Source organism: Dromaius novaehollandiae, chromosome 7 (genome assembly GCF_036370855.1).
Source record: "Dromaius novaehollandiae isolate bDroNov1 chromosome 7, bDroNov1.hap1, whole genome shotgun sequence".
Taxonomy (NCBI): domain Eukaryota; kingdom Metazoa; phylum Chordata; class Aves; order Casuariiformes; family Dromaiidae; genus Dromaius; species Dromaius novaehollandiae.
This window is the reverse complement of record NC_088104.1, coordinates 13458657-13470834: the sequence shown is the minus strand read 5'-3', so window position 1 is coordinate 13470834 and position 12178 is coordinate 13458657. Positions and strand designations below refer to the sequence as shown.

General features: G+C 44.2%; 1 protein-coding gene across 4 annotated transcripts in view; it reads right to left on the bottom strand.

The window, feature by feature from the left end:
* Positions 1-1788: 1788 nt before the first annotated feature.
* SEMA5B (semaphorin 5B) overlaps positions 1789-12178 on the bottom strand; it is a 273437-nt gene continuing 263047 nt past the window's right edge. For 3 of the 4 annotated variants that reach the window (XM_064514704.1, XM_064514702.1, XM_026118435.2), the window contains one exon: positions 1789-8251. In XM_064514704.1, coding sequence (XP_064370774.1) covers positions 8096-8251 — 156 coding nt within the window. In that variant the 3' untranslated portion in view covers positions 1789-8095. Of the gene's footprint in view, positions 8252-8713; positions 8784-12178 lie in introns of all 4 variants that reach the window. The other variant, XM_064514705.1, reaches the window with a different exon arrangement.

The window sequence follows — 12178 nt, the reverse complement described above, 5'->3', positions numbered from 1 at the left end:
CGCCCGGGCGCTCGCGGGGGAGGCAGCGAAAGCCTTGCTAAAAATCACGCTGCGGGGGGGCTCCTTACTGCAGGTGAGCTGCAAGACTGGAAGCCAGCTCAGTGAGGGGGGTTAACTCGGTCTGACATGACTCGGTCTCAATAACGCCCTGGGACTAATGTGCAGCTGCTTATTAATTTTGCAGCGGTTGCTAATTGTTCGTCTGGTGTTTGGTTTCGGCGGTTTTCCATTCTGGGGTGGCAGGGCAGGAGCTGCGGTGCCGCGGGAAGCTCTGCCCGGCTCCCGCGCACCTGCGCTTGGCCCCACTGCCGCTGCTGCCCACGGCAAAGCAGCGTGTTTCCAAAGCTTCGGCTTAAGAAAAGGTAGGTGGGGGAACTGCTGAGATAACAAAGTTTTGCCTCTTTACTTCACAGAGTTAAGAATAATAATAAAAAATATTGCAGGTCGGAAGCATGGTGAAGGTGAGAGAATAAAATGCAATAGGGGAAACTGTTAAGTTAATGAATCAAATTTGCGACTAGAGAAAGACTGACGTGGTAGATGGGTTTTTTTAAGGGCATCGGAAATAGGTTCCAATGTGAAATTTTGCTTTAATTGTGTGCAGGGAATGTCTTCATGCAAAACCAAACCATGCAGAAACGGCCTGCCTCTGTCAAAGTGCAAAGTAATTGGGGGGGAAAAAAAAGTCAATCTTATTCACAACAGGTTTGTTTTTACTGATCTTGTACTTCTCTATTACTTCTTAATGGCCTGCATTGAAAGGAAATTCCTGTACGCACACTTGAGAACATGAAAACACCCAAATGATAGCCTATGATTTAGTGGGATTAAAGTATTATGTATGCAGGTGTAGCAGGTTTCAGGTTATTAGTAATCCAATCTATTTTTTACGACATTATGGTGTAATTTTCTGTATAAAACTTCAATGTAAATCTTGAGCTGTATCGGAACATAAACTAAAATGTTCCCGACTGTCACTTTCCATGGTCTTTACTTTGATTAATAAAAGCAAGAAAAGCTATAACATTCTTCAGTAAGAGGCTATGATCATCCTTCAATCAAAATGTGTTCCTCATTTTATTATAACTTTTCGCAGCAGTATGTAACAATTGAGAGGGCTCTGGGATACGGTGTCATCGCAGCGGAGCACGTACGTCCGCAAGGCTCCGCAGAAGACGAGCGCATTTTTGCCTCATTGCAGCCAGCTAAGCTCCCTGACGCAGCCAGAAGTTGTGTCCTTGGAGAGCATCGGCCACGTGCTCTCCTGGACAGAAACTGGAAAGCAGGGGTGAGGACTGAAACGCAAAGCTGGGCAGGGATGTGGCACCCCAATCTGCCGAGAGCTTTGCTCTTCACTCATTAGATACCTTACTCAGAAAGGTGATTTTTTTTTTTTCTTTCCAAATGCACCAGACTTTTGGTGTCCAGCTGTGCTCCGCTCCATCAACAACGGCTTGCGCTGGAGGGGGTTAAACTGCAGTAGCAGAATTTAACGTTATACCCAGTGACGATATTTCGCAGCCAGATAGTCTATGATCACGAGAAATACAATCCAAACTCGTGCACTGGGATGTGGCCTGGTTGCAGGGAGAAATGCTACGCACCGAAAGGCTCCTCCCGCCCTGCACTAGCGGCTGAGCGAGGTTTGCTTGGCCCTTCGCAGCCCGGGCGTTAACCAGGGTCAGGAGAAACCTCCTCTGAGTCACGTCTGACCCGTCCCCTCACACCTCCCGGGAAGCTCTGCATCATGCTGCATTATTCGCGGCGGGGAAATAATTCACAGGCATGCCAGGTTGTTCTGTTTTATTTCTGAATTATTCTTTACATTGTACAATATATAAAAATACAGAGTACCCCCAAAAAAATTCACAGTGTCTAAAGGCAGTGATTACAGTCTAGGTCACCTTTATACTAAAGTACCATCAATTCAATTGCATAGGAAGGGTGATGTGCCTTCACAACAGAGTCCAATGATGCTCTCCAGGTTTCGCTGTTTTGGGCAAGCATTCTGTGTTCTGGTAATAATTTCCCATTTATCCAAAACCCAGTATTGCATCTGTCACTCTCCCACCTCCATTACAAACTAAATCCTATCATTTACATTTAATGTACTATTCTTCCTCCCTAACGTTTCTTCTATGGGAATGTTCCTAATTAACTCTATCAGTTTAAAGTATGTGCACTTTCGGATGTTATCTAAGGAGCTGCGTGTGGATGTAAACCACACTATCATGCAGCTGGCTGGCTTTTACATTGTTTTGACATGTTGGAACTAAAAACATTTTGCTTCAGTTATTAATGGCCTATGCACACTGACCTCCGCTTGACTCCCTGGCACACGCGTTACACAGCGCTCCAGCTCACAGAGGTTTCAGCATTACAAGAGGACATTATATAACATTATCTGTGACCAGATTCATTAAAAAAAAAAAAAAAATTACATTGGGAATTCCAGAAAGCCCAACGCTGCTCATGTAGCACTGAACCATCTCTAACAGCGGGGCAGATTTGCAGATGAAGCTGGAGGCGGAAGAGAAGAAAGCAAGTTCAGGAACCAAATGTGTGTTGGACATTGAACTCTCGTATTTGTGGCTATCAAGAGTGGGTTGCTGGTTTTGCTCCTCCAGCCTGGACAGCTACAGAAACTAAAATTTCCCAAGGGTCCACACGAGGAGTTTGCAGGCAGATTGGGTGAGACCAGCCAACCCCACCAGGTCCCACCAGGACCTGTGCTCTAAAGACTTTTTTGTCCAGGTTTGCAAGCTCTAGAGATTGGACAGCATCAAAATTTGTGGATTTGCTCACCTGCCCCAAGCCTGTCCCTGAAGCCTTCTGAAGTTTCTTCCTAACAGGCTTAAAGGGGAGCTGCACCTGTACGAGTCTGAGCTTTGGGCAGAAGGGCATTAAATAATCTGTTAAAAAAAAAAAAAAAAAATCCCTCAAATCAAATTTACTGGGTATTTCTTCATTATGCCGGACAAGTCCAAGGGGTGCTGCACCATGCCTTGCTTACGGGCTATCTCATGGGCGCGACAGGGCAGGAAATGTATGTGGAGCCTCAGTCACGACCACTGGAATCTCCATGGAGATTTGGGGCACTGACACTTAAAGCCTGGTGGCTTTTGGGGCCCCTCGGAAAGCCATGGGTTTGCAGGGTCGCTCTCCCTAAATTTTGTGCTAAAGCCTCATTGGGTGACGGTAAGGCCCTTATAATGCCCAACAATAACTCAGAAAGCAACTGTTAAATGCTTTAACATATAAGTAAGTAGAAGATGACAATTTTTTTTTTCCCAGTTCTAACAGATGATATGGTTTGCTCTAATGGTATAATATTTGTTATTCCTACTTGCTATTTTAATTTTATTTGCACAATTACTCCCTACTTATAATTACAAAAACAATAAAATGATACACATGAGCGACTCAGGAGGCTTATTCAGAAAATACAAGCAGCAACAAGAATCTTTTACTTAGTCATTCTTAACCAGAATGATTTAGAGGAGAATCAGCATTTCTAACTAGAAAAATCAATTATTTTCTTTTCAACTAAAAAAATATTTTGCATTTAGCTCAGAAGTGTGTTTTGTCAAATCTAATGGAAAGACTACTAGTTTTTTCACAGGGTTTGGGTGGTTTTTTTTTCAGTTTGTCTCTGTGGGATTTGAATACCAGCACTACCATTGTTATTCTGCTTCCTCTGCAGGCATTTCGCTATATATATACATATATATATATGTATATGTACATATATATATAGTATGTATATATTATAAATAAATACAGTATCTATCCACTGATAGATGTATACACTATTACAAGAAAGAGCAAGTTGTTACACAAACTCTACATTTACATTTATATATACAGATATATAAGTACATATATATCTGTATATATACATATAGAGATATATATTTAAAAACTCTCCCGCACACTACATTTGGTACAAAGAATAAATCAATCTCAGTGGACTGCGATTTCCTCTTCAGGTGGGCTTAACATCAGATTAACACCAGAGGTGTCAAGCTGTCTGCGTCAGATGCGGACTCCATCCCTGCTCCCTGCTGCTTTCAAACAACTAGCTCAGTCTCTAGAAGTAAGGCATTAAGAGCAGTGGTGGTAACACAATGCACATGCTTCTCCTGTGGCATCTGCACATGTCACACGTTTAAGGGCAGCCCCAGCTCCCACGCTCAAGCACAGCTTTAGAGCTACAGCCCCTCTCACCCTGGGGGTTTGCTGTCGGTGGTTGGCACGTGTTGATCCTGGCGGGTGGGATCCGGCCCGAGGGCAATCACAGCCCATCGCCGGGATATCTCTGCAATACCCGCACCCCTTCTGGAGAGAGTAACGCGGCCACTTGCGTGGGGAAAGAAAACAAATGGCCTAATTATAGATGTTTCCACTAAATATTTGGCCATAAGACTTCCGTCATATTCGACACAACGTACACCTGACTCCTAGCCAAAGGGTTTGGGCAGAACAAAGGCCCCGAGGCCAATCCAGTAATGACCAGTGCTCTCCCTCTCTTCCGGAGAAGTGAAAGAAAAAAAAAAACCATATATACATGTATATATATATATATATATATAGTAAGATGATTCTTTTGGAAAGTAACGCTCCAGAACTAAATACATTTCCAATGTACTTTAAGATGATATTAGGAATAATAGGAAATTTCGGCAAGTTTAACATCCAACTGCAGGAGCAATTCAATCTACTGCAGATAACAGACCTGATGATCAAGCTGCTGAATTACCTGCATCGCGAGCGTGTCACTCCATTTGGTGTCATCAACCTGCCACACATTAGAGAGGCCATAAAAACAAATACAATCCTCACATTGCATTCACATTGTCCTTAAAGACCTGCACTCTCGCGCAAATATTAATTGAGTAATGAGAGTCCTGATTTCTCTCTTTTTCTCTCTCGCTCTCCCTCCTGGGTTCTACTTTCTGCTCGAATGGAGGCTGCCGACTCTGTGATTGCCAATTACAGGGAAAAGGGCTGAATCCATTTGGATGGCTGGTAAGAAGGAATGTCTTGATGAAACTATAACCACATGCACCACTCTCGCAGCATCTGCCCTCCAGCAGCCTGCAAAACATGCACCTTTTGAGCACAATGGCAGTAATGACCCATCTTGGCGAGTCCAACATTTAAATAATTACAGCTGCTACATGGGACTTTCTTTGGGGGGGAAAAAAAAAATAGCAGTTTAAATCACATTATTCAGAGAGGCTGAAAACGGAAAAATGTTTAAGGAGCAAAAAAAAGAAAAAAGAAAGAAAATGAAAATAATTGCGAGGTTTGCCTCACTTGCTTGCATCCCCCCCCCCCCCCCCCCGAACCGCAGCTGCAATCCTGCCACGTGTGTGATAACTGCAGAATGGGTCGACAACAGGGAATCTTCTGCAAGGAAGCTCAGAGATCTCTTTAACTTTACAGTGGCTAGAGCGACCTTGGAAGCCAACATTTTCTTCTGACTCACCTAAATTAAAGCTGGGAAATCCCTGCCAGGTACGCTAATGTAGTCATTTCCAACCCCTGGGCTACATACTTGTGAGAACTACTTTAAGCCAGGATTTTCAGTGTTGCTCCAGGGGATGAGGAAATTCAGTGAGGCTCAGTTCCCCCGTGTGAACCCTTCACGGCATCAGGCACAAAGGCAGCAACCTGCACACGGGATTTGGGGGCCTGTGAAGAGCCTCCCTGCAGGCGTTTGTGGCCGCTGCCGGCGGGCTCGTGCTCTGCAGGTGCGTTTGCCTCGCGCCGCACCACCGTGCCGCTACGCCTACTGCAAGAGCTGCAGCAAGTTGCGTCACACAAAGCTTCAAGGCCTGCATCAGCTTCTAACCCCTCTGCTCCACGTCTGAGTACATCTATCTAGGGCATCCGTTCTTTCCTCTTTTCCCGGAGAAGCCAGCACTGAGCCAGGATCGGCCTGCTAAATTGGAAGAGCAGCTGCTGGAAATGACGGGCACCGTTGAGGCCAAGGCATCCTTGGGGCAGTGCTAATGACCACACTTCATTACAAATACCCCTACAGCCTTCAATCACTGCAAACTGAAGTCTAACGTACTAACTTAAAAATGGGAGGTTACTTTATTCTTGCCTTCTGGTCAAGCAACCATAACACGGCCTTAGTGAGCCATGCTGGCTTTTCCTCCTGGGAAAAGCAACACACTTGTCACGAGCAACACAGCCGTTCTTCAGTCCCTACCGGTTACCTACAGGAAAGAGCTGAGCGCAGAGCCCAAGCTCGACCTTCAACCAAGCGACTGCAAAGTAACAGCACTGAGAAACCAGCAGAGTGTTGGCTTACAGCAAAAAATCTGAAATAAAACAAATATAAAAACGGGACCGTTTGGAACACGTCTAAGTCACTGACCAAGCATAGGCATGGCAATTGCTCGAGGAAGATGCGGACAACAAATCCAAGTTGTGGACCACTTGGAGCTCATGCGCGTTTCGGGGTGTACTTTTATCTCATGCTCAGTATTGCGACAGTCTAAAATTCTTAGCATCAGGAGTTCATTATAAATATTTAGAAACACTGAATGATAACAGTGGTGAACTTGCTCACGTTGCTAACACATTGGATGTAATTGTACATTAAGCACCAGCGATAAGTTTCCTTTTTGCCAAACAATTATGTCAGACAAACATCTGGTTGTAGACAACATGGCTTCTGCATCAAACTAATACAGTTCTTATAGACACAGTCACACACATACACAAAATTACATTTCAAGGTTGGATATACTGTTTAATAACGCCACTGCCCCAATTTACTTCAATAGCTGCAGCAGCATTTGTTTGTCGGGTTGCTTTTGTTCGGAAAAATTAAAGAAATATTGGCAAACAATGCACATTACTCAGCTGTGTTATTATTTCATAGAATACTGACTGGAAGACGCTATAAGAATGTGCAGCAGACTTTCTGGGTCATGTCAGACTATGGAAACATTCCTTACAAAAATACTCTCCCCTGCAAAGTCAGAATTATTCACTCTTTGAAAATAAATGAACTTAAAAACCAACAGTAAAATGAGAGTAAAAACAAGCCCAAAGCATGGTGACTTCCCACAAGAAGAGCATGGCCTCTAGAGTTGTCTTTCCTGGCAGACACCGTGGGGATCAAAGCTAGAAGAAAAAGAGTTAACACGGTCTCAGAAAAAAGAAAGAAAAGAAGTCAGAAAAATAAAAGCCCATGGCTCTTGTGCGGCAATCATCACGTATTTTTTCCAGTGAAATAAACATCTTTCTTTGTTAGGCACTCCAAGTCCATGTCGCTGATATTATTCCAACATTTACTTAGCTCAGCTTCTCACTGCCTGTGTAATTTTCTTTTAATTAAGACTGGAAACATTCTGGAAAGCTTCTTTGGGTAATGCACTTTGTTTGTGTGTTGTTTTTCATCCACTGGATTGCATATTACCAAAGAAGGCTGTGGAGAGTATTTCCTGTAGTAAGAAAAGATTCTGTTGAAGATACAGGGAACACTGCCCTAGAAAGTCACTTTTTTTTTTTTCAGAAATGTAAAAAAAACAAAAGCAAAAATTAAAAAAAGGAAAAGAAAAAACAAAAACGTTCTTCAAGTTGTTGGCATGATGGAGTCCTGCTCAGGCTGTCTTGTGAGCTATGTGTCATCCTGTGCACCATTGCTACCCTGGCCCAGGAAGGATGCTCCTCACCAGACAGACACTTCTTGCTCCAAGAAGCCACCTCTTGTGTTTCTTAGAGTGCACCGGTACGTAGCTGTGTTCTGCTGCATGGTGAACACAGCACACAGTCAGCTCCTTGACAGTGTTGGCTTTGGACAGAAATGCTGATCTTCCAGCCATAGACAGATGCAGTAGTAAGAGCCATCTCCAGCCAAATATCCACAAAAGCTCTGCAGAATGGTCCATATGCTTTCTTTGTCCTTGTAAGGAGATGTGCTGTTTACAAGTAATACAATTAACCAAAGGAAAAAAAAAGACCCTACTGTACAATATTTACATCTAGAGAGGGGGCCAATATTTGGTCCATAAAATCAATTAAAAAAATTTTCATATAGGAAGTGATCCAGTCCTGTGGGGTCTGTCCATCATCAGCTGTTGGTAAAGGTCCTTCCAGGGGAGGCCTCGGGCCTGTAGTCATATTTATTCAGTGTACTGGGATAATAGGTTGTCGTGTACACGTTGGTTTGCTGCAATGGGTAGAAGTTGGTCCTGTCATCTGGTATCAAGTTGTTCTTGTTAAGTGTCTGTAAAAGAGAAGAGAAAATGATGGATATGGAAATGGTGAGTCACAATTACTCTTTTCTACCTGCAGATACCTCCCTCTCACCTGCCTTCTCCAGCATGGTCTCTGTTGCCACCACCACCACCTTCCCTCCGGCTGGGAGAGTAAGATGGTACATCGTAACCTCTATGGGGCTTGCCTGAGGGGGGGGACCCACAGCTCCTGGCAGGTCTCCTTTGGTGGATCTGTGCTCAGCTATTACTAGGGCTAGAATCCAGGGCCTTCTCCAGAGACCCGGAGTCTCCTAGTAGATGGCATGTTGACTGATCATCAAAACCATGCTGGGCCTACGCAAAACTTGGTGATTAATGCTAGTGCTCAATCTAATCTCTTCCAAAATGTTCTCGACATAGCCTGCAGCTCCCTCTCAAACCAGTTGCCAAATGGCAGCTTTTTCTCTTTGGAAGAGCAGGTGTGCATTTACCTGATCTCCATCTCCATTGGTAGATATCCAGGTTTGGACCCCCCGATATTAAGTGTGTCACTTCTGTAAGCTACAGTATAAGTAACAAATCATGGTCACTTTTGGAAAAACTAAAATGACTTAAAAAAATTAACAACCATGTAACAAGTGTTGTCAACAACAACATAAAAATGAGAACCACAAATGTCCCTTTTATCATTATAATTAAGAAATGGTGTTCTTCTCCCTCCCTTCTCCCCCCCTTCTTTGTGTTATGCAAGAATTACTATTATTCTTCCCACCAGCAATCAGATGTCCCCCTCCCACCTCGGGATTAAAACCCATTGCTATGCCAGCCATTACCTACGCACAAGAATAAAATTCTGATTTGGAGATGCATTAATTGTATGAATCTTTACCCTTCATCTTTCTAATCACCTGATTTGAATGGATTTGGCTGTAATTTTTGAGGAACATTTATGAGGGTTCTTTTTTTCAAATAACCCTTGGCTTAAATGTCTTTCATGTACTTCTGGCCTAAATCTCTCCTATGCACTCCTTAAAGGGGTGCTGTGCTGCGAGGCACAGAACTGACGCCTTTGATCTGAGAATCAGTGTGTTATTGCAGAATCCTAACGATAGGTGCACAGCACATTTCCAAAGAGGGTACGAGTGTCTCTCCTGTCCGGAGCAGAGAGACGGAGGGGTCTAGAGTGGTAACAAGTTCTAGGACCTAGATGGTTGTTCTGCTACAACTCGGTGCTTCTGGGGAAACCCCTTCACCTGAGTTTCCCTTTGAGACAAGCAGCTCATACCCTACCCAGCTCAGGGCGAGATGGAAATTAATTAACTGATGTTCAAAACCATGAAATACCCAACTCCATTAGCTTTACTCATAGCTCACCCAGGCAAGTGGTTTCCTATATTCTTCAAGTGAAAAAAGCAAATCACAAAGGGTAAAATTCAACTCAGCTCACTTCAGCCACCTGAACTTCAGGCTCCATCAGTAACCCAGGGAGAGGCTTCCTTCCCACCTGAAGGCAGCTGTGGATGAAAACTGCCTTCTGGGAGAGCCCCGTCCCCGCTACAGCCTGGGAGCAGCCAGGCGACTAGCCGGCAGCGGGTGTCCAACTTTTAGAAGGCTACGGTTAGGTCTTGCCCTGTGCAAATGAGTACGGCACAACCGGGGCTTAGCCACATGCCAACTGTTATTGCTTAAATGACCAGAGCTACTGCTAAGACCATGGGCAGTACATTTATGTTCCAATTTCATTTGAATCAAGCAATTTTACGGCATGGGGAGGGGGAGAGGAGGAAGAAGAAAAGAAAATACTTTCTTCTGTTAGCAGACTCACAGTTACAGCTACCTTGGGAACTGTGACTCCCAGTTTCATGCAATGTGTTATGAGAAAAAGCTTTCCTCTGGCAAAAGTAACCTGGCAAAAACATAGCTTCCCAACTGCAGACTGTGTAAAGGAAAATGCTTTAGGGAAAAGTATTAAACTAATCAATAGACTTGGACTGTTTATCTAATCAGGGATGCAGGAGCTATGATAAAACGATCACTGGAATTGCTATATCTGAGTAACTTTTTAGCAACAGGCCATACACGAAACCAGGAGGAAAACCAATCTCCTCCTGGTCTGACTGGGATCTTTCCCTGCCTAGGCTCTATAAGATGAGCTCACGGCATACTGGTTGTAGGAGCTGAAGAGAGAATTTGTATAGGCACGCTCAAAATGACAAACACTTCCAAAGTAAGAGAATTTGTGTCCTTCAAAATGAAAAGAAAACAAAAAAGAAATGTCATACTTTGCTCTTAGCCATCCAAAGAAATATTAAAATAGTGTAGGCAATAGTCTGCTACTTTGTGCTTGAGGCTGGGAAACAAGGGAGTCAGGTTCAGTTCTCTGCTGCTTGCTATGCTTCCTTGGGAAATTCAATTAACTTCTCTGTGCTTCAGTGTCTTCTGACCCAGCCTGGTAAAAATGATTGAGATCCCCTGGTATAAAACACTTCGCTACACATTACGACTGAGTATTTTGGGGGAACTGTTGACTGGCAAAGAAACACAACTGCTCATGCCTGCTGGACATGACGACTGCCATTCCCTATCGGCGTCCCTAGCTCAGGTGCAGGTAGCCGTCCCTGCCAAGGGCAGCACAATTCCCCAAGCCACGGACCTCCACAGCAGGAGGAAGAGGCTGATTCCCCACTGCCCCGCTCCCCGGGCTCTCGGCCCATACCAAGGGAGCGAATGCCACCCTCATACCTACGCTGGCATACAGGGGAGAGCCACTGTCAACTTGAAGAGAGAAACTGGTGGAGCAAGGCAGTGAGGAGCAGGTTTCTGTGCGAGCAAGTGCTGAAAGGACACCCACGGAAAAGATGCTCAGCAAAAACTGCAGGGTAAGAGCATTCCCTGAAAAATGTTCTTGGCGGGGGGGGGGGGGGGGGGGGTGTCCAGCATCCAGGGCTTGTCTGGGTCATTTTTTGAGACAGTTAAGATTGAAGACATGCCAGGGTTAAAACCTCTGATAGTTGGTGACATCGATAATCCTGGTCTGGGATGGCTCAAGACCATCTTGATGGGAGGACAAAAACCTCAGGACACTATTCTTTTGGCTTTCAGCTGGAAAAGCTGTATGAGTTTCAACATATCCCACACTGTTTAAAACTAGCCCCTTGCAGAAGACTTAGCATTTAATTAACACGATTGGCATTTTTTTTCCTCTCTGTTGTCTTACTTTCATGTAACATTTAATTAGGAAAAAAACCCACAACTGTTCCTTTGCTCTCTTTGGTTCTGATGGAGGGCCTTATATCTCAGGGAAATACGTTATGAAAATGGTTTAACGGAATTTATAATGCAATTAGCTGCAAAGAATTTGTCTCCGGAAACACTGAGATGGCAGTAGAGTCCTAAATCAGCATGATCAATGTGCACTGCCTTAACATTTCCCCACACAAACTTACTGTCTGCCTCATTTTAATAAATAGATTATTAGGTTCTCTGGCACTAGAAATTCGTTGGTATTTTGCAAGAAGGGAAACCAGGCAGCAGTGAATTGTAGAGATACACACACACACACACTCTCACACATGCAAGAAGAGGACTGCAGTTAAATCTCTCCACGTGGGCTCTCTTCCTAGTTTATTCACAGTTTTAGCCTTTGCTCTCTTTTGGCTATTCTTCACTGTGACAATACACAGAGATGGCCAGTGACATTCCCTTTGGAAGATATTCTCCCTACACAGTATGTGTTACGCTGTCAGGGTCTGAGCCTCCCAATGCACTGGAGGTTTTGTAGGGACAAAAAGAGCCTGAAGCACCCACAGGTGTTTCAACCAATATTTACCAGTCCCAACAGGAAAGATCAAGAGCCGTCACCACCTCACAGCTACAGTTAATCACAAAAACAGCCACAGAAGACATAAACGCACAAGCTGCTCCTTCCAAGGTAAAGCCAAGTGCCAGCTGTGTTA